This window comes from Meriones unguiculatus, chromosome 8 (genome assembly GCF_030254825.1).
Source record: "Meriones unguiculatus strain TT.TT164.6M chromosome 8, Bangor_MerUng_6.1, whole genome shotgun sequence".
Lineage (NCBI taxonomy): Eukaryota > Metazoa > Chordata > Mammalia > Rodentia > Muridae > Meriones > Meriones unguiculatus.
In genome coordinates, this window is record NC_083356.1 from 3,159,959 (window position 1) to 3,181,339 (window position 21,381).

Genomic DNA, 21,381 nt, shown 5'->3' on the forward strand with positions numbered 1-21,381 from the left:
TTTTTAAAAAAAAAAACACTGTATTTCTGAAAGAGCATCTTGATAAATTGTCTATTCTGGCCTTGAACTCATAACTCTCCTGCCTCAGCCTCCTGGGTATCTGGGATTCCAGACTCGTGTCATCAGGCTGTTGCTAATGTTTTATAGAAAGAAATTAATAAATAACACCTCAAGTTGGTTAAGCTGAGAAAACATTTAAAAACCCATTTAGAGTACAGCAGTACCTATCAAGAACAGTACGAAGACTGGAAGACAACTGTCCCCACGGAGGGAGCTGCGGATAGTGCACATCGTTGTCACCGGAAGCCTGTTTACAAAAGATGAACCAAAGCCATTTAAAAGCAAGAACTGTGGGGAGTACCTCAGTCCCAGAGCATCGTGTGGTGTTACAGCCTGCAGCCCAAGCCCAGAGGGCAGGGGGCAGGGGGGACACAGAAAAGTGCTCGGCCAGCAAATGAACAGCAAAGTGCGCTGGAGGCTGAGCCACGCCGGTCTCGGATGAGAACGAACACTCTGAGGCGTCTAGAGCATCTGAGATCTAAAGGAGCAGACGGGCTAAGCAGAGAACGGGGCCAGGAGATCAAGAGAAGGTCGCCAGTGTACAACGTGTTTGCTGAAGACACGCTGGGAATGTGCTTTCTGTTTAGCTCTGCTAAGGTCTGTCCACGTCTTGACTTGAGGTGTAACGATGCAAACCAGGGTCACGACAGAGACGCGCAGCTTATAAGCATGTTCCTCAGAGACCCGCAGAGCCAGCGGCTCACTCAGACAAAAACGGCCAACAAGCGAAGGACAGCTCAAGGAGCCTTCCTAAAGTGCAACAGGGCGGGCGAGACAGTGGGCGCAGCGCCTGCTGCATAAACCTGCTGCCCTGAGGTTGATCCCCAAGACCCACAAGAGGGTGGAAGGAGAGAACCAACGCCGTGAAGCTGTCCTCTGACATCCATGTGCACACCAAGGCGCACACACACACTTGGACACAAGCCATGACAGTAAGTTAAGTCTATGAGACTGCAACTCAGCCAGGCACCCAGGGAGGCGAAGCAGGTGGATCTCTGTGAGTTCAAGACCAGCCTGTGTACAGAGTGAGTCCAGGACAACCAGGCTACACAGAGAAACCCTGTCTCAAAAAAGCCAAGGGGAAAAAAACAAAACAAAAAAACCCGCAAAATGCCACTCAGACGAGGGGAGCATGTAGAACGTGTGGGCTCTGGTGTAGACAGTGGGGAGCTCTGGGCAGAAGCAACAGGGCCTCACAAAGGCATTGCTGGCCAGGCCCGACAACACATGGAACGCTGGCATTGCTCAGGAACTGCTCACTGTCCTGCCACCAGCACCTGTGTCCTCCAGATAAACACTAGTCTCTCTGCACCTGGACTACTGGTGTCAGTGTGGAGAAATCACGGGCCACACAGGCAGACCACAGGGTCAGCAGAGCGAAGCAAAGCTTCCTGTCTTCTTGTCACTCCAAAGGTATTTGCTCTTGGCCACTAGAGGCTGACTGAGCAAGCGGTCAACCTCCACGTGGTTTGGAAAGCAGGTGCTGGGCTGAGCCAGAAGAAGCAAAAACTTCCCGCCCCTGAGGTCTGCTATGTGAAGCTGAGGGGGTTTTGCTCTGGGCCCTGGAGGCTTCTGGCCACAGCCAGGAGAGCTGTAGTGTTCTGTAAGGGCTGCTGTGAGGGTCTAGGACCTTGAAGAAGACTGTAATCTTCGTAAGGATGTATCTACCTCCTTAGAAGACAGCATGACACTTAGATACCAGGCAGAGTTTGGGCTTTATTTAAAGGAACAGCAGTCAGCTTGAATGTTGGGGTTTCAAAATGACTTTCCAGGGCAATGCTAGCAAGTCACATTCCTGCCACAGGGTGCCCGGACAAGCTAATTTCTAAGATGCTACTGAACTGAATCAAGCTTCACATTAGCCAGCTGCCAGCACGGTCTCCATGACCACCTTTTAAGCATGTTCTTTAGTCTTCTGTTATCTGTTGTATTTTACCATAAAAATTTCATTTTCCCTGTTGGATTGCTGAATTTTCCCTCTAAAGTCCAATTTTAAAGAATATTTAGCATTTAAAAGAAGACATCTAAATATAAACAGTATGTATATTTTTATATATACAATTATATGTGTACATGTACATATGTATACATATATGTGTGTATACAATTATATGTGTACATGTACATATGTATACATAAATGTATGTATATATACATATATGTGTGTATATACGTATAGGTATGCATTGTGTTGTGGACATTTTGGGTTATTTTATGTAAACATGTTTTTGTTATAATCCCAAGTGGGGGGATTTTAGTTTGTCCACACCTGTTAACTGTCTTTACAGAGCTTTGGCAGCTGGAATTAGTTGAACTCTGAGGACTTTAAGGGGTATAAATACGATAGCCCAGAGGAAAAAAGTGCAGTGGCTTGGAGGAGTCGGGGACTGCAAGGGGACTGCTTGCTGCTGGTTTATCCTGCTGCTGCGTTTGCTGGTTGCTGGTTACCTGGACTTCTGGATTTCCTGACGATGGATACTGGTATTGTCCCCAAAAGAATCCTACGACCCTACCCAGCAGGAAGACCCTTTCCCTTACAACCTTCCTTTTCCCCTTGCCTAGGGTTGGGGGGATGGAAGGGAGGTATAAGCTTTAAGGAACCCCCAAAGAAAGAAGTAGCGTTTGAAAACCTAGCACTTACATATGTGTGTGTGTGTGTGCGCGCGCACACACACACACACACACACACGCAGAAATGGAGAGAATTTACTAGTAATGCCCTCATTAGAGTACCTATCGCTAACAATGTACTTAGGAGGACGGCTGCTCTGAGAGGACCAAGTGTGGAAAGGGACAGTGAATCGATGATTCGCAAGTACAGAAAACAGTTAACAGCACGTGACTGAGTGGAATGTAAATACTGAATGCATGTAACATGGGAATTTGTGGTAACCAACATTTTCTAAAGTTAGCCAGGCAGTGGTGGCGGCTTGCCTTTAATCCCAGCACTGGGGAGGTAGAGGCAGGCAAATCTCTAAGTTCAAGGCCAGCCTGGTCTACAGAGCAATTTCTAGGACAGCCAGGGCTACACAGAAAAACCCTGTCTGGAAAAAAATAAAAAATAAAAATAAAAAAATAATAATAAGTATTCTGAAGTTCTTATATGAAAAAAATAAGATAGTTACAAGTAAAATCTTATTTATTTATTTAATAGTACTTAGAACACCCTAAGTTGGGTCTTGCTGAGGCAGGCAAGTGTTGTATTCAGGCAGCTACTTCCTAACCCCACACAGTAACAGCTTTTAAAAACATAAAATCACAACCTGCCAGAACCACAGGGCAATGGTGATGCCACAGTTACAGGTGTTTCCATAAGACACTATGACACGCAGGTGCCTGGAGACGCTTCCTACCAACGCTGAGAGACCCAGCAAAGCTGAGAGAACCAAGAAGCCCCGAGCATGACGGAACAATGTGAGCCAAGGGGCTGTCACAACACGAGACACTTGCAGACGAGTTACAGAGACCAAGTACACCCTGAGCATGTCCTGACGGATTCCCTTTGTACAGGCAAGTTCTCTGACCACAGAGAAGCTAAGAAAAAGGCAGACACAGCCTAGGTGTACAACAGGAAATTATATACAAGTTCATGAGCCAACTTAAAGAACACAAAGAAAAAAATAACAAAAGGAACCTGAAAACAACATATCAGAAAACAAAGCATGCTCTTCAAAGAAGCAAACATCCGGGCAGGCTGATGGCAGTGAGGCAACACAGACAGGGCAGAAACTTGAAGAGCATGGAAAATGTGAAAACTTATAGCACAAGGAGTTTCCTAGACAAATCAGGCTCAAAAACTGGCTCAAAAAGAAACACAAAACTGACGACTTGGTACTTAAGAATGGAAACAGAGATCAGAAAACAACTGCAGAGAACCAGATTTCCCTTTCCAGTGGGTCCTGGACCTGAACTCAGGCCTTGGGGGCAAGCACCTCTACCCCGGAGCCACCTTGGTAACTCAAGATGGAGGTTTTAAGAATAATTTGTTGGATGTTGCTGCAGTTGGAACTTCATTCATTTTTCTGTTCTGTGATAAAAATACCCTGACAAGAGCAACTCAGAGGAGAAAGGATTAATGTTGTCCCACAATCCCAGGGTACAGGCCATAACTGTGGGACAACGAGGGCAGGCCCCGGGACAGGTGATTACAGCCACAGCCAAGAGCAGAGGGGCAGGAGACACACATGCACTTCTAACGAAGAGCTCGGTTTTTCTGCCCTTCTGGGTAGCCCACGACCCACACCTAAATAATGGTGTCAGTCACAGCCGGTTGGCTCCTCCAGACCAGTTAACATGAGCAACATAAACCCCACACACCTGCCCACGGGCCAACCTCATGCACATAATCTCTCTGTCAAATTAACAAAACCAACTCCACTGTGTGCATGGGTGAATGTTCATATGTGGCGGGGGTGTGTCTAGGTGTAGGTGTTGGGTTGGTGAGATGTGGTAGTCATCAATTTAATTTTGAATATGTTTAAATAGAAGTGACTTAAAATGGATTATGTAAGAGGACAGAGGCAGGCAGTCTATGAGTCCGAGCCTGACCTGGTCTACATAGTGAGTGCCAGGCCTGTCTCGAGAAAGAGGAGGAGGAAGAACACATCCCGGTCAGGAGCCCGGGATGCCCTGGGTTACAGAGTCACATTTGCGAGTTACCACACGTGTGGCTCCGATAATCTGGAGGAACAGTCCACTGGTTCCCGGAACCTAGTCCCTAGGGCAACAACCCAGTATCATCTGGGAATCTAATGGAAATGCACATTCTCAGGTTCTGCCCTAAAACTACTTAATCAGAAATCCAGTGTGGGCCTGCAATCTGTGCACCTGCAACCCAGACATGAGAGGGTAAGAGAGCTGGGGGCCTTGCTGGAAGAACCCAACCTTTGCCAGGCACAGTGGTGCACGGCTTTAATCCCAGAACTTGGAGGTGGAGGCAGTCTTCCTCCTGCACAGATAATCTTGTTAAGCAAAATGAAGGAGTGAAAATAGGTGGGTGCAGATGCAGGAAATGGAAGTCTTTGGCAGGAAGCTAACAAGGTGTAACAGAATGGCTTCTGGTCTCTTCCTGGGGTCATCTGCAAGGGCTACTGCAAGATGTGCGCACTCTTGGTCCCCTGCAAACAAACCCCGCACATGGTCATGCTAAGTAATGGTCTCTGGTTTGGTTCCCATATGGATCTGCCCAAGGTGTGAGAATGCACTGACAATGCAGGTCCTCACTGTAAATTCATAAACTGGGTTTAAGACTGTGATTTGGGGGATCCATCTGCCCCCTGAGCCCCGGGACTGCAGAGAACGCTGGAGTCTAAACTCCTGCCCTCACACTCGCAGGGCAAGCACTCTGCTGAGCCACACCCCATCCTCCCTCCTCACTGCTGCACTCAGGCTTTCTTTGGAGACCTAGGCTAGGCTTGTATCTAGACACAGGTCAGAACGGCCCTCCCCCGGCACACCCTGCAGAGCAAAAGCTGGCTTCTCATTAGCTGCCCCTGACCACTTTCTCCCTCTCCTCTCTCAACAATTTCTATATCATCTTAACACCCGCGTCCGTAGGAAGGTGCCATGGGGCTTCCGAGCCGGCACACCCCACATCCACAGATTCGACTAAGCTTGAACTGCAAATATCCGGTGGAAAGGCTGTTCGCTCTGAGCATGCACAGGCTTTTCCTCCTCCTGACATCACTCTCTAAGCCACACAGGGCAGCCCTCACGGCAAGGCCAGCATCAGAAACAACCAAGACGACTTCAAATATCCTGCAAGTCGTGTGGCGCTTAACACCGGATCCAAACAACCTGCCATTTCCTGTGAGGAACGGGAGCACATGCAGATTTTGCTAACTATGAGGATCCAAAACCACCTCCCTGCAGACACCATGGGGTGTTGCAGGAAATGCTTATTTATTATATTATTCATTCAACAAATATTCACAGACTGAGATCCTGTGCCACACTCAAGTCTGACTGCCATGGCAGACACAGAAACCCCACAGTGTTTATAACTGAATAATAAAAGCAATTAGCTTTATAAAGAACAAACAGATTTTGGTTGCAAGGGGAAATTAAATATGAAAAAAATTTAGTGAGTATGATTGAGGGAGCAGCTAGCTGTCAGAGGAATGCTGGAGCAGGAGTGACTTTAAAACTTCTGGGGCCGCACGGCCTTCGGCCCCAGCAGAGGGGCAGAAGCCAGCTGCTGAGCTGCGGAGCTGGCCTCCCACTCTCACAGAGGGGCCCACGGTGGCTCACAGGGGTTTGTAACTGACTCTCGGGGAGTGTGACACCCTCTCCTGACCTCTGTGGGCACGAGGCTCACATGGTGGTTCACATACATTCACACACAAAAACACTCACATATGTAAAGCACCTACATACATAAATCGCTATTAGAAACTATAACTCTGACACTGGGCTAGCACGATGGCTCACCAAGTGAACACCAGACAGATACCCTGACCTCACTCCCAAGGTCACACGCAGCGGAAGGAGGGCTCCAGCTCCCACAGCTTGCTCTCTGCTGCCATAACCAGATACACAGCTGACACCCTGGAGGCAAGGAGGTGCAATTGCAGTCAAGCAGGAGGAGCACTCTGGCCTTTCACACCTGGATGAAACTTGCTGGCCTTCACAGAAGTGGTAACTGGGGGTACAGACTGGCTCTCAGGGGTCCTGCCCCATGTCTCCTGTCCCCCAGCATTGGCACACCCTGTAATGTCCCGCCTTGCTTTCCCTGTTCCTCTCTATCATTACCAAATTCTGCATATGCTCAAGTTATCTATCTATAGTTATACCTCTATCTATCTATCTATCCACACACACATCTTTACATATGCCAGCTCTCTGGCGCGCGTGTGTGTGCGCACACACACACACATGCAGATTTCCACAGCCTGGAATATTCTGTCCCTGAATTGTCTCAGTTTTTTACACACCAGCACCCAAGCTCTATGTAAACAGTGTGGTGGACTCGGGCGTCTTTAAAGTGCCTAGTGCACAGCAGACACTCGGCTGAAAATCTTTTCCTCTGTTCTTGCCGTCTGCTTCTCTTCCCTGTGAGAAGGTGGGGGGCGGGATGACAAACCATTACAGAGATCCATTAGGTCAGCATCTCTCAGGTTAAAAACACTGAAACGGTTTCTCGTGCTTACCTCGGGTCTGCGGGCTATAAGGAGACAGAAGTTTGGACCTTTTCTTCTCATAGCCTTTCTGGGTGATGTCCCCTAAAACAGCAAGAAACAGAAACAGCTTAGGCATTGCTCTTCTTCTGAGGCTCTTCACTGCAAAGGAAAAGTCATTCCAGAGTGCTACAGAGGTGCCACACAGAGAGTGGGTATTTTAATGTACGGTTCTTTGACAAGACTGTAAAGTGTGACTTCCCAGCGCATGGAGACTACTTGTGAAAACTTACAGGCTTGTCCCACATCAGCCTTGCCCAGCAACTCGCTACAGAGCCTCCTGCATCCCTCAGCACCCCTCACTTCCAAAATCGACTGACACACAGGCACCTGATGATTGAAAGGGGGTTTCACAAGGTGTCTCTGCTAACACTTGGGCAGGAACCTAGAGCTGGCATTCCCACATCCGGTCTTGCTTCACTTGTTTGTGTTGATGGCTCATGGCTGTTCTTTTCCACAGGGTGAAATAAAATGCACAGATGAAGCACGTGCACATACAGACAGCAGAGCACGCTGACAGACAACAGCAGCCAGCACTAAAGGAAGGGGGCAGTGGGCAGTGAGCAGGCTGACTGGGAGAGGAACTGTGTGCTTCCAAACGGCATGCAAGGGAAGACAAGTGCTTCTCCCCTGTGGCAAGAACTCCAGCAGTGAAACACACAGCACGAGAGCTGTGTGTTTCTTAACAACAGTTTTCTATCAGAGGAAAGGTCACTTAAAATGAAGTTTGTAAACAACTTTTTAAGGAGCAAGTGTGCACGCACGAGGGTGCACACGCACACACACACACACACGCACACACACACATGAGCCAGGAGGCTGTCGATCCCGAAGGCACAGAGTTATGGTCATTTAGAGGATCAAGGGCCCCAGGGTCTGAACTCCAGTCTCCATGTTGCAAGCACCCCTAACTATGGAGCAATCTCTCCGGCCTGTCTTGTTTTTCCCTTTTGAGACAGAGGCGTGCTACAGAACACGGGCTAGCCTCAAATTCACAGTTTCCCTGACTCGGCCTCCTGAGTGCTCCAATGATGATGAGCACTGACTCAGGCGTCCACATTTCAACATTCCTATTACATGCCAGTGGCTAAGTGGGAATTTGATGACTGAAAGCGAAATCCAGTGACACCTGTCTAGTGTTACTCCAGTTGTAACCCCAGCACTCAGGAGGAGAGGCAGGCAGATCTCTATGAGTTCAAGGCCAGCCTAGTCTACAGAACGAGTTCTAGGATGGCCAGTGTTACCCAAAGAAACCTTGTCTCAAACCAAAAAAAAAAAAAAAAGTAAAGAAAGAGAGAAAGGAGGCAGACAGACTGACAGATGTCCAGTGCGCCACAGAGATAAAGGTGTGAAAAGAAACAAATGAAGGAGGATGAGGTGAGATTCTTTGGCTAGTTCATGGCTCAAGCAACCAGATGACAGCAAAACAGATGTGACAGGAAAAAAAAAAAAAAGACACAGGAGCTCAGCTTAGTGTGCGTCTGTGGGACACGGAGAGGCCACCAACAGGTGACCACACAGACCTGGAGTCATGAGGCTCCAGTGAAACAGTAAAGAGTAAACATGTGCTCTCCCACTGGCCGCTGGAATCCTGACGGTGCCAGGAGCACACTATGAGCAGAGGTCGAGGACCCCACTCCCCAAAGAGCCTTCCCTGCGACAGGAAGGTGAAGCGACAGATCACCCTGTGCCTCTCTCACCGTCTCCTCTGCATCTCCCCTCTCTGGACAGGGGTGGGCAGTCACAGTGGCCATTCCTGCTGTCTGGGGAACCATCTGAGGCTGGGAAGGCCTGTCTCTGAAGGGCTTTCTTCAGGGCTCACAGCCTCCATTCATCAGACAAACCTGGACTTGGCAACTAGGACATCCATCAACCAACAACCGTCTCTGGTCTTGAAAGGGGCCAATCAAGAGAGTCGATTCTGCCACACCAATTAGCTGGGTGAGATTCGTAATTGAGCAAAGACACTAAGGGACCCAGAACAGACAGAGGGGAAGCAGGAGTGGGAGGACTGTGGTGCTCTCTTTTCTGACTGGAATGTCCTCGTAACAGGTACCTGGGAAGCTGCCACTGTTCTCCTTCCTCAGGCACACTGATGTGGCTGCCTTAGACATCACTGGTATTCTAACCATCTGTTTACACCTCTGGCTCCCCCACGGACTGTGCACTTGGGGGTAGGGACTGCCTTGTTCAGCTCGAGCCGCCCACGGCCTGGTACAATACCCTCTGCTGACTGCGGGACTGAATGAACTGGTAAAATGGAAGCAGTGAGGGAACAATAATCAAAGAGACGTGTGCACTCGGCTGGAGAACTGGGATAGAAGAAAAGAAGTCTTTACTTTAGCAGAGGCTGACTGGCCTCAGGAAACGAACCTAGAGAAGTTTACTGAAATGTGACAGCAGACCTTCAAGGTGACCACAAAAGAGGGGCCAGGTTTGGTGGCGCACACCTGTAATGCCAGCACTCAGGAAGTAGAGGCAGGGCGATCTGAGGGTTCAAAGCCAGCCTGATCTACAGAGTGAGGCCTTGTCTCAAACCTAACAACAGTGAAAGTGACCAGGAGGGTACAAGACCCTGTGCAGCCTCAGAGCCGGGGACCCCACTCAGATGTGCCCTCAGCTTGACCACACCGCCTGAGCACACCGCCTGAGCACACCGCCTGAGCACACCGCCTGACCACACCGCCTGAGCACACCGCCTGAGCACACCGCCTGAGCACACCGCCTGAGCACACCGCCTGACCACACCGCCTGAGCACACCGCCTGAGCACACCGCCTGACCACACCGCCTGAGCACACCGCCTGACCACACCGCCTGACCACACCGCCTGAGCACACCGCCTGAGCACACCGCCTGAGCACACCGCCTGAGCACACCGCCTGAGCACACCGCCTGAGCACACCGCCTGACCACACCGCCTGAGCACACCGCCTGAGCACACTGCCTGAGCACACTGGCTCAGGCGCGGGGCTCACCGGGAGGAGCAGACCCTGCTGCGCCAGCATACACACTACATAGGCACTCCTCCACTGACCTGCAATCTCAGCCCATCATCACTTGACTTTTTGTTTTTTCCTCGACACAGGGTTTCTCTGTGTAGCCCTGGCTGTCCTGGACTCTGTTTTGTAGACCAGGCTAGCCTGGAACTTACAGATCCACCTGCCTCCCCTGGGATTAAAGGCGTGCGTCACAGTGCCTGGCTGATCACTTGTTTTTTTCTTTTTAAACATTATTATATTTGTAATCCTCTTTCTACCCCTTCCCTCTGTGTATGTACCTGTGTGTGTGTGTGTGTGTGTGTGTGTGTGTGTGTGTGTGTGTGTATGTGTGTGTGTGAGTATGTGTACACCTGCCTACTTGGGGAGTTGCCTACTTCACTTCACGTGGCTCCAGGCTCAGGCTGGCGGCAAGCACTTCACTCCCTGGGCCATCTCCCCAGTACCAGCTTTGAGAAACGAGCAAATACAGGGACAACTTCTCCCCGTACTGAGATGGAGTGTCTTCTGCAGCAGCCACGGTCAGAAGTACACAGCCATGAAAGCACCAAGCTGCTGGGAGCCGCAGAGACCCAGGTCACCTGCCCGGGCCAGTCCCCTCACAATCGGCCTCAGTACAGCAGAGCACACGCACTGAAGCTGCTGTTAGGAGGTCTGACGGTCAGGACAGAAAGAGCAGGAGGCTTTGAAGAGTGCCATATGCATGAGGGCACACCTGCTCTCTGGGGATCAGGGCCCAGCCAAAGAGAAGGCTCCACCACAACACCCCCACACAGAACCCCCAGACACGGTCCACTTAGAGCCCATGATCACCTCAAAGATCATGGATGGATTTAATGCCCTCTTCATTAAATGGCTCCCTACAACATAACCATGGGTCCGAATTCTCAAAGCACCAGTCAGTTGTCCATTTGATCTGGCTAATTCCATGTTCAACAAACAGGAACGGCATCACCTTCATAGAAGTGGGGGGCTGGGGTGCTTGGGAGCTGCTTCGAAGGGCACAGACACACAACACTCTGCCACCCTGGTCCCCCTTTCTGTTCTTTGTTCATAATTACTTGTCATTGACTTCCAGATCACACACCACAAAAATAAAATCCATTATTTATACATCACAACATGGAACAAACAATTTTATGACTCTCTTCATCAAGATGCATGACTTCTTAAACGGCATCACCAATTCTCTTACCCCTAGGATCCTGGGGGAACAGTTTAATTCCTCCCCATCTTTCAAGTGAGGGTGCCAACTGTAAGAACTACAACCAGTTGTTTAAAAAATAAAAGTAAAAAATTGCTCGAGTGGCAACCAGGATGGCAGCACCCCTGCAAGCTCCTCAGCGGGGCGAAGCTCGCCTGCCTGAGGTTCACGCCCACCTGTCACCAAATCTACAAGGAAAGTTACAAGGCGTCCCCACTATCTTCAAGCTGACCTGTTAACCACACAGTCAATCCTTTCCACAGAAATGCTTAGGAAAGAGGCACATCTTGGTGGCTAGAGAAAGGGAGTGCAACGTGAGTGTGACAATCCACACACAACAACTGGGCACGGCTCACACAGGGGAAAGATGGAAATTCCGCTGAGGGCGTCTGAGGCCGGTCTGCAAGCGACCCTGAAAAAAGGCAGAAAAGCTGGGTGACGCCTAGGAAAACTTTTACTCAGTTTTACGTGTTTCTTCAAGCGAAGATTCTTTTTTTACATGTACTTAGTGTGTGGCATGTGCACATGTGAGGGCTTGAGGGGAGGTGTGTATGCCATGGCATGTACACCAAGTTGGGGGACAGCCCAGGAGTCAGTTCTCTCCCTCTGTCCTGTGGCCCCCAGATCAAAGTTAGGTCAGCAAGCATGTGGCAGCCACCTCACGCGGCACCCCACACCTTCAACAGCCTCCTTCCCCAGAAAGCCTCACAAGTACACAGAACAGTGGCTTTCCCCTCGAGCCCACGTCTCTCCTGCCGTTTCTTGGTGTAGATTAGCTACACACCTAGGAGGATTTTTAGTTGACCGAGGACGTGGTTTCGGGCCGGCACAGGGACTCAGCAAGCACTTGACACAGTGGTGGAGCCTGAGCCAGGTCCGGGAAACCCAGGTAAAGGCGGGGGCAGAACTGACTCCATAAAGTCCTCTGACTGCCATGCATGTGTCCTCACAGCTTTTTTAACTTTAATAATAACAAGCCAGGTGTGATGGCACACACCTTTGATCCCAGCACTCGAGAGGCAGAGGCAGGCAGATCACTGAGTTCAAGGCCAGCCTGGTCTACAAAGCAAGTTCAGGACAGCCAGGGCCACACAGAGAAACCCTGTCTCGAAAAACAACAACAACAAAAAACACACGAGTTTATTCTAACATTCTTTGTTTTTCTACATGTAGGTGTAGTCAATATTGTGATAAAAGGCAAAGTTTACATAGTTAAAGAAATAAAGCTCTGTTCACCCATTATAATCTGCAGCAAATTCCAGGGTAGCCTGAGCTAGCGTGAGACCCTGTCTTAAAACAACAAAAAGCTGGAAGATGAGAATCTTCATTTACCGAATATTCTTCAAATCAGTTGTGAAAGTTTTCAAGTAGTAATAATTTCTTATTAAGCCAACCTTGTTCACTTTATAAAACAATTTCTGAAAGGAATTAAGACATTCAACTCCCTTACTCAGGAGACGCCCTCTCACCTCCCTTATACAGTGACTACACACTTTCGTGGTTTGAGCTGGCTGCATTCCCCCAAAACCCTCACCATAGGATTGTTCTGGCTGCCCCGCTCATCTTTCTAGGTCAGGTATATGACTTCCTACAAATGGTATTTTACCAAAGGCATCAAACAAGTTCAAACGAATAGAAGGCAACAAGAGGAGCCACTTCAGGCGCTGAGAAGCTGACTCTGTGGTGCGTTCACAGCCCTGGCGGCTGGCTGGGTTAGCCGCACCCACGCAAAACGTATGTCCTGCTCCTTGTCACTCAGAAAAATTCCTTCAAAGACTTGTCCTCTACACGTGGCTGAATAAAAGGAGCAGGAGGAACCAAGAGATGGTGAGTTCCCCACAGATTTGGGCAGTGGAGAAAGCACAGGCTTCCCGGAAAAGCAGACCTCGGCTTAAACTCCGATTCTTCCACTCCCTGTGACAAAATAAGTCAGTGATCGCCAGTGAGCGAGTAAGCAGGGGCAGCTCCTTCCCTGAGCGCGTCTGATGGGATGTCCAGAGGGTGGAAGTCCAGGTGCTTAGCTTACCCTCAACTACTCTTGGCTGACACACCCAGCCGGAGTCTATCTGCCTTTGTAGCTGACAGTTCATTCGAGAATTCTGGGTTGACTGCACATCACCAGGCACCTGCTCTACAGCTGAGAAGTGTGTCTCCATCATCCTCCGCTCCATCTTTTTACAAGAGGGTCCCAGGTACAAGCCCAAGGACCTGAGCTCCCTCCATCCCTACAACCCAGCGTGGAAGAAGAGAGCTGACTCTTGGCACTGCTGACACAACCATCCCCCAAGAGAAGTAAAAAGTCTTAAAACAATTACTATCAGAAGAGAGAAGAGGGCACCAGTGTCTCTGTGAGGTTCTGGAATTTGATCACCAAAAGCCAACAGACTCAGCAGCTCCCAACGCTAGCCTCTCACAGAAGAGATGAGAAGCTGAGGAGATCGGACAACACACTACATGAGTGTAAAAGGTGCCGTAAGGCATGGGACAGAGCACTGAATGCACCTTATGATGAATGCTGCTCCACCTCAGGAGTCAGGAAAGAAGGTCATTTTATCTATGGCTGCCTCAGTCTCAGACTGTTATCATTAAGCTTCTCAGAAAGGTGGAAAACCATCCCCAGCCCTGAGTGGTCCACACACAAGGGCAGTCTTTATTATTCACCCACTGGGACAATTTTTTTTTTAAAGCAGGGAATAAATAACAGACCAACCCTCGAAGCCACATTAAACAATGCATGAATCAGGAATGTTTCCTCAACAGGTGAAATTAGCTCATCAAAACCAAGCGTGTCCCCTAGAGTACAGAAACAAAGGAGAAACTTCTGTAAAGAGCGAAGGTGTCGCCGGCAGCCACCGAGGGTAAAGCGGGGGTGCAGGGATGGGCACAGCACCGACAAGAGCAGCCATCTGGGAGGGGGATGCCGCAGGGATTTATAATTTGGGGTTCCAGGTCTCAAGGGACTTAGTTTTCCATTCCAGTTTTGATATAAACTAGCTCTTTGGTCCTAGACTAGGCTCTGGCTTCAGTTTCCTCATCGGTAGTGAAAATCCCATGAAGCTAGGCACGGTGGTACACGCCTGTAGCCCCAGCACTCAGGGAGGCTGAGGCAGGTGAATCTCTGTGAGTTGAAGACCAACCTGGTCTACAAAGTGAGTTCAGGACAGCCAAGACTACACAGAGAAACCCTGTCTCGAAAAAACAAAAAAAGAAAAAAAAAAATCACATGAGCTTTGGTTCATAATCACTGTCTGGCACTGCTAACATGTAGCAAGTCAAAGGCAAAGGAGTGGGCAGCAGGGAGAGCGAGCATGAGTAAAGGAGAGGGCAGCAGGGAGAGCGAGCATGAGTAAAGGAGAGGGCAGCGGGGAGAGCGAGCATGAGTAAAGGAGTGGGCAGCAGGGAAGAGCGAGCATGAGTAAAGGAGAGGGCAGCGGGGAGAGCGAGCATGAGTAAAGGAGTGGGCAGCAGGGAAGAGCGAGCATGAGTAAAGGAGAGGGCAGCGGGGAGAGCGAGCATGAGTAAAGGAGTGGGCAGCAGAGAAGAGCGAGCATGAATATAGAGACTGTAGCAACCATCAGCGTAGGAGGTAGAGTGGTGGTGCGAATGACATCACCCAGAAGGAATTTGGTGTGAGAAGAGCGGAAGGCCAGGGAAGGCATCCTGGGGTAAACTGATACTTGGAGAACAGAAGGGGGAAAGATGGTAGTACGAGAGCAGGGAAGCCAGGAAACGGGAAGGAGAGGAGGGAAAGAATGGCGGGTGCAGGCCCGAACGTAATGTAAGCACTGGAAACAGCTTGACTGACAGTGTCCCAGTTAACTGCTTACAAAAGACGCACTGTTTAGAACAGAAGAACGAGCGAGTCTTGGGAATGAGGTGTCTACAAGCAAGAGTCCCAGGGCTGGTTTTTCCAAAATGGAGGATAAATGGTATCTTAACTAGAAAGCACCATGAAGCAGAGGCTGAAAAGCTCGCTGATGCAGCCAGCAAATACTAAGAACCTCCTAAGTGCCAAGAGTTACTGTGGCTGTGGACACTGCCCCAGAATTTAGTCACACTAAGTTTACCGTCTCTTCCAGAATAAGAGACATCCAAGAAATTCTATAATTAATGTTGTAATTACACATGGGATGAAGTGGAACTTTGCGAGACCCTGCAGGGTCTCGGATGAACCCCATGGTTCAGTGGTTAACTCCAGGGCATATGGCCTTGATCTGAGAATGTTGAATGGCATGTCCCTGTCCCGAGGCAGCTGGCAGCCTTGGCTGGTCACCTCTGAGAAGCAGAGTCTTCGAAGCCCACTATACGACACAAATGTAGTATTTTCTGTGTTTGCTGGCGGTAAGGAGCAGGTAGCACGAGGCTTCCTGTGGCGTGCCTGAGGACCCACTACTGCAAGAGAGCTGGACTCTTAAGCCTTAGCACCTCTGGGGTCTAAAGTGACAACCCCGCCAAGAGGAACAGAACAGGAAGTGGGGTTTGTGTGTGCATGAGAGGATATATGTTGCAGGTAGACACCTATGCCATGCTGCCTGTGTGGGTGTGCGCTGCACAATTTCCTCCGCTGCGGAACGTCTTAAGAGAATCCACACACTATTAAAAGAGCTAATACATGCTAAGGACCTGTGGATTCCTAGCACACAATACACACACCACTCCAATGACAAAGGAAGTTAACTCAGGAAATGCACCTCTTGGGCGTGCTGCCTGGAGCACCCATACTTGGGAGTGGGGCGCTCAGCATCAGGACCAAAGCCAACCTTGACCGCAGGAGAGGCAGCAGCATGGGGGAAACGCAGCACTGGCAGCCTACACAGTTTTCCGCTCCTGCATTCCTTACAAGGAACTCAAGCACCACTGAAGAAGACTCAGTGCAGAGGACTGCGCATGACGGCCTGCCCAGCTCCCACTCACAAGGAACTCAATGGAGTCTGAGTCTGCACATCCTGACCAAGAACCAATTTCCAATAAAGGGTGATGGCTCATGTAAAAAATATAAGGGAGAGAGAGAGAAGGAGGGAGGGAAGGAGGGAGGGAGGGAGGGAGGGAGGGAGGGAGGGAGGGAGGGAGGGAGGGCAAGTGTAACTAAACTGTCTTGGAATCACAACAAATAACCTGTAATTTAGATACTCATCTACCAATTTTGGATTGGCTGCTAATCTCAGCCTTCCTAACGCTGCAACCCTTTAATACAGTTCCTCATGTTGTGCTGACCCCCAATCATAAAATTATTTTGTTGCAAGCTGGGGGTGGTGGCACACACCTGTGAGCCCAGCACTCAGGAGGCAGAGGCAGGTGGATCTCAGAGTTCAAGGCCAGCCTGGTCTACAAAGAGAGCTCTAGGACAACCAGTTACACAGACACCCTGTCTTGGAAAAAAAAAAAATCATTGCTACTCAGACCTGTAACTGTGCTGCTGTTATGCCCCATGACACAGCATTCAACAGCCCACAAAGGGCACAACCTGCAGGTCGAGAGCCAGAGCCAGAGGGCATTCTGCCTGTTTCTGTAATTACTGTGTCTGCCACCTAGAGATGTTCAAACCTCTCCTCACCGGAGAGACATCTACTGCCTCCCTGGTTTCACGTGAGCACACTCTCACGTTCACGCTCACACACATGTGCACCTTCGTGCACGCACACACACATGCGGCCACAGCGGGCATGGAGATGAGAAGACAATTGTGTGGCGTTGGTTCCCTCCTTCCAGCCTCACATGGGTTCGAGGGCCCAAGCTCAGGCTGTGAGGTGCCGCCGAGCATCTTACCGCCCATCAAAGCCGCTCTGCTAAGTGGCATTTGTTATTTCCACAAGCACTGGATATGCTGAGCTCCTACCTCAACACATCATCCAAATGAACTAGTTAAAAAGACACACATGACTCGCTTCCTCATTTCCAATTTGTTAGATGCTGAAAATCTGCAAAGTGTGTGAACAATGTTTTTCAGATCAAGATTAATTCCAGGAAAGTCCCCAAATCTGAACCACATTAACTCTGCTAGTGAGGCTGATGCTCCAGCAGACTCCAGTGTGAGACTCTTTCACTGACTCTGCCCTTGGCTTCAAGCTCTTAAAACTAAGGAGGGCTGGGCAGATGGGCCAGGGCTAGAGGCTCTATCTGCTCTTGCAGAGGACCCAGGTTTGATTCCCAGCACCAACATGGCAGTTAACAACCTTCTATGACTCCAGTTCCAGAGGATATGGGGCCCTCTTCTGGGCTCCCTCGGTACCAGGCATGCACATGGCACAAACATCTATTCAGCAGAACACTCAAACAAAAAATTAAGTTTAAAAAAAAACTTCTAAGTTTATAGCCATACACAGAGTCCCTGCCGAAAGCCGGCTCACGGAATGCAGAGATTCGGGGCTCTTATTTTTGAGACATATTCTCACATACTCAGGCTGGCCTTGAAACCCTAGTCCTGCTCCAACCTCTCAGGGCTTGTGTCACTAACTATGTCTCTTTGGCGGTCACTTTAGCATCCTTCCTTTCCTTCCCCAACCCTCCTCCTTTTGGTTCTAGGGGTGGACCTGGGCTCACCTGGGAGGCAAATGTTCTAGCCCTGGCCCAGGATTATGCTTCTGTTCTGCTGTTGCTTGTTTTTCTTTTGTTTCTGGAAAGGGAGCCCTCACCTGTCTCATAAACTATTAATGGCATACGTGAGCCCACATGTAGATGGCTCCCAGAAGAGTGATTAGGTCATCCCAGACACTAAGCCGAGGCTACCCTCTTCACCAACTCTGTTCTCACCAACCAACACCAGAAACTCAGGGGAAAAGCTCCACATGAGAGTTCTGATGTGGCTGTCTCCCGTAGCAAAGAATGGTGCTTATGTTGAAGATCAGGCTAAACACAGTCACATTAATTAACACCTGTGCTTACAGAGATCCCATCTGCAAATACAAAGTGCAAGCATTCCAAATGTCCATCAAGGCCAGTATGGCCTACAAATCGAGTTCCAGGCCAGGCTACACAGAGAAACACTGTCTTGGGAGGGCAGGGGAAAAGAAAGAAAAGAAGAGGAGGAGGAAAAAAATAATCAACAGCATGAAGAGGGAGAGAGGAGAGAAAGGAGGTAGGTAAGGAGGAAGGGAGGGAGGGATGGAGGGAGGGAAGGGAGGGATGGAGGGAGGGAAGGGAGGGAGGGAGGGAGAGGAGGAAGGGAAGGAAGGGAGGGAGGGAGAGGAGGAAGGGAAGGAAGGGAGGGAGGGAGAGGAGGAAGGGAGGGAGGGAGGGGAGGAAGGGAAGGATGGGAGGGAGGGGAGGAAGGGAAGGATGGGAGGGAGGGAGAAAGGGAAGGAAGGGAGGGAGGGGAGGAAGGGAAGGATGGGAGGGAGGGAGAAAGGGAAGGAAGGAAGGAAGGAAGGAAGGAAGGAAGGAAGGAAGGAAGGAAGGAAGGAAGGTCTCTAGTAACACCCAGTGCCAGTTAATAGTGAAAGGTTATAATGAATTATATCCTTTAAGTGAGTAAACTGTAAAAAAAAAAAAAAAAAAAAAAACGCTCACTGGACCTAAACATAACCAATCAAATCATAGCTGTTCAAGAGAGACACGGGCCGCAGCCATGGGAGGAGCACACCCTGAATCACTCGGACAACTGCCACATGAAATCACATCTCGTGGATGGGCTCACGGTGACACTGTCCATGATGAAGCTACCCACGGAGACACTGCCCACGGAGACACGGCCCACAGTGACACTGCCTACGGAGACACGACCCACAGTGACACTGCCTACGGAGACACGGCCCACGGTGCCACTGCCTACGGAGACACGACCCACGGTGCCATTGCCCACAGTGACGCTGCTGGCTAGCTCCACCCTTCGGGGAGCTGGGAAGTCACTCTGTGGAGCTTATTCATTATTTTAAAACAAGAGAACATTTATAAAATTAAATCACGCTCCCACTGGGGTAAAGCTCAGGGCTGGAGCCCAGCACACAGGCCCAGGCTCCGACCTCAGTGTTGCTAAAAAACAAAACAAACAAACAAAAAAAACAAAAAACAAACAAACAAAAAAAACGTCAATGAAGTGTTATCACACACGACTGGCACAGACCATATATGATGTCAGTGAGCAATCTGGGTACTAAGGTAACATTTGTGGGGGGGATTCAGGACACAGTTTCTCTGGGCAGCCCTGGCTATCCTAGAACCTGCTAGCGCCTACACGCTGGCCCGTAATTCACAAAGATCCACCTGCCTCTGCTGGGGTCACACTGTGGGCCACACCGCCCTGCTAAGAGACCACCCCAAATGTCCTGCCCTGTGCCATTTACTCTCCACACACACACATGCTACTTCTACATCAGCTTGGTGAAACCGAGGGAGGCTGTGTGAGCGCAGGCATGCGCGGTTCTTGTTAGAGTGAATTTTAGTTCCTCAAAAGCACAGGTAGCCCACCAAACTTGGAAGCAACAGGGAGTGCGGCCATTTAAACAAGCCACAGACTAAATCCCCATCTACAGCCAACAATTAAGGTCTGAGCGGTCTGAGTCCTCCAAAGCTATTTTGTCTTTAGCATAGTATCCAGGCTCCTCACTAGCTGGGAAAACCAGCCATCAACAGCCTGCATGAGATACAACAATGCAGAGAAAAGAATTCAGTGATATAGTCTGCGCCAAAGTCAACATTGCCCCCCAAGGGTTTTCTAAATCTGCAAGCCAAGGCCTGGAACCAGGCCAGGCTTAATCATCCATTTTGAATTTCTCCTTGAACAGCAGGTCCTGAGGAAAAAACCTCCACTGGAGGTAGTGGCATCAAAATATGGACTTCAATTGCCTAAGACAACCAATGAGCTTAAAATTCCAGCAGACAAGGGCTGGGGGCGGGAAGCTCAGCTGACAGAGTACCTGCGCAGTAGCACAAAACTTGGTCTCCAACACCACACAAAGCTAGGCATGGAGACACGCCCGTAACTCTGCACTCAGGAAGCAGAGGCAGGAGAATCAGAAGTTCAAGGTCACCAGTTACACGGCAAGTCCAGACTAAGCAGACATGAGCCAGTCTCAAAAAAATAGACAAAAAAAAAAAAAAACCCTAAAAGACAGTCATCTTTCTCCTTACTGAGGTTGCATATCAAGCCATTACCTTGATGCTTCCCAAGCTAACCATCACGACGTGACTGGAACCTTTTCTAAAACAGTCGATCCTAAATGGCTTGCTGTCGAGGCTGGTGGCCACATCAGTGTTAGAGCAAAGTGTTTCTCCATGGCCGAACTGTCCCTTGTTTGCCAACCCTGCAGAGCAATCAATCTCTCCAGACTCAGACACAGTCTTCGCTGATTTAGAAAAAGGCCTGACCTTGCCTAGCTATCTCTTTTAAATTGAAAAAATTGAGAAAAGGTTATGTGCAAATACCAAATGTTGCTTTAAATTAGATGCTGGCTGCATTGCCAAGACATGTGCATGTGTGGCAGAGGGGAGGAAAGCGAGTGAGAGGGTGAGCCTGGCACTGCCCTATCTCTGCCTGCTTCCTTCCACTAATAGATTCATAAAGGGGAACCGGAGGGACTCCCTCCGTACACCAACACACCAGCTTGAAATTTCAAACACGTGAATCTGCTCGAGGCTGACAACAGGCATTTCTACAATCCCGAGCTACCCTTTGTGATCCAGCCATGAGTGGCTAATGCCGGGAGAGAGGGGGATGTCTGCTCTGTTACAGGGCCAGAATGTAGGCCACACCACGGAGAACGAATGGTGACTACAGCACATCAGGACACAGCCGGAAACAAACGCAGGTGCCCATCACCAAAATCATATGCAAGCAGATTAGGGTCTTCAGAGAAGGGATATGAGCCAGGTAACCTAGAGTAAGCGGGACAGGTTAACTACAAAGAGGCTTCAAGATGGCAGATAAACACAGCCACCAAGACAGCAACCAAGAGTAAGTTAAAGGGAAGAAGCAGTCACTGACCTGGCTAAAATACAATAAAAAGTCA

General features: G+C 49.6%; 1 protein-coding gene across 6 annotated transcripts in view; it reads right to left on the reverse strand.

The window, feature by feature from the left end:
• Nucleotides 1–21,381, reverse strand: part of Dip2b (disco interacting protein 2 homolog B) — a 160,455-nt gene that overhangs the window by 88,906 nt on the left and 50,168 nt on the right. For all 6 annotated transcript variants that reach the window (XM_060388622.1, XM_060388621.1, XM_060388623.1 and 3 more), the window contains exon 2: nucleotides 7,209–7,280. In XM_060388622.1, coding sequence (XP_060244605.1) covers nucleotides 7,209–7,280 — 72 coding nt within the window. The remainder of the gene's footprint in view (nucleotides 1–7,208; nucleotides 7,281–21,381) is intronic.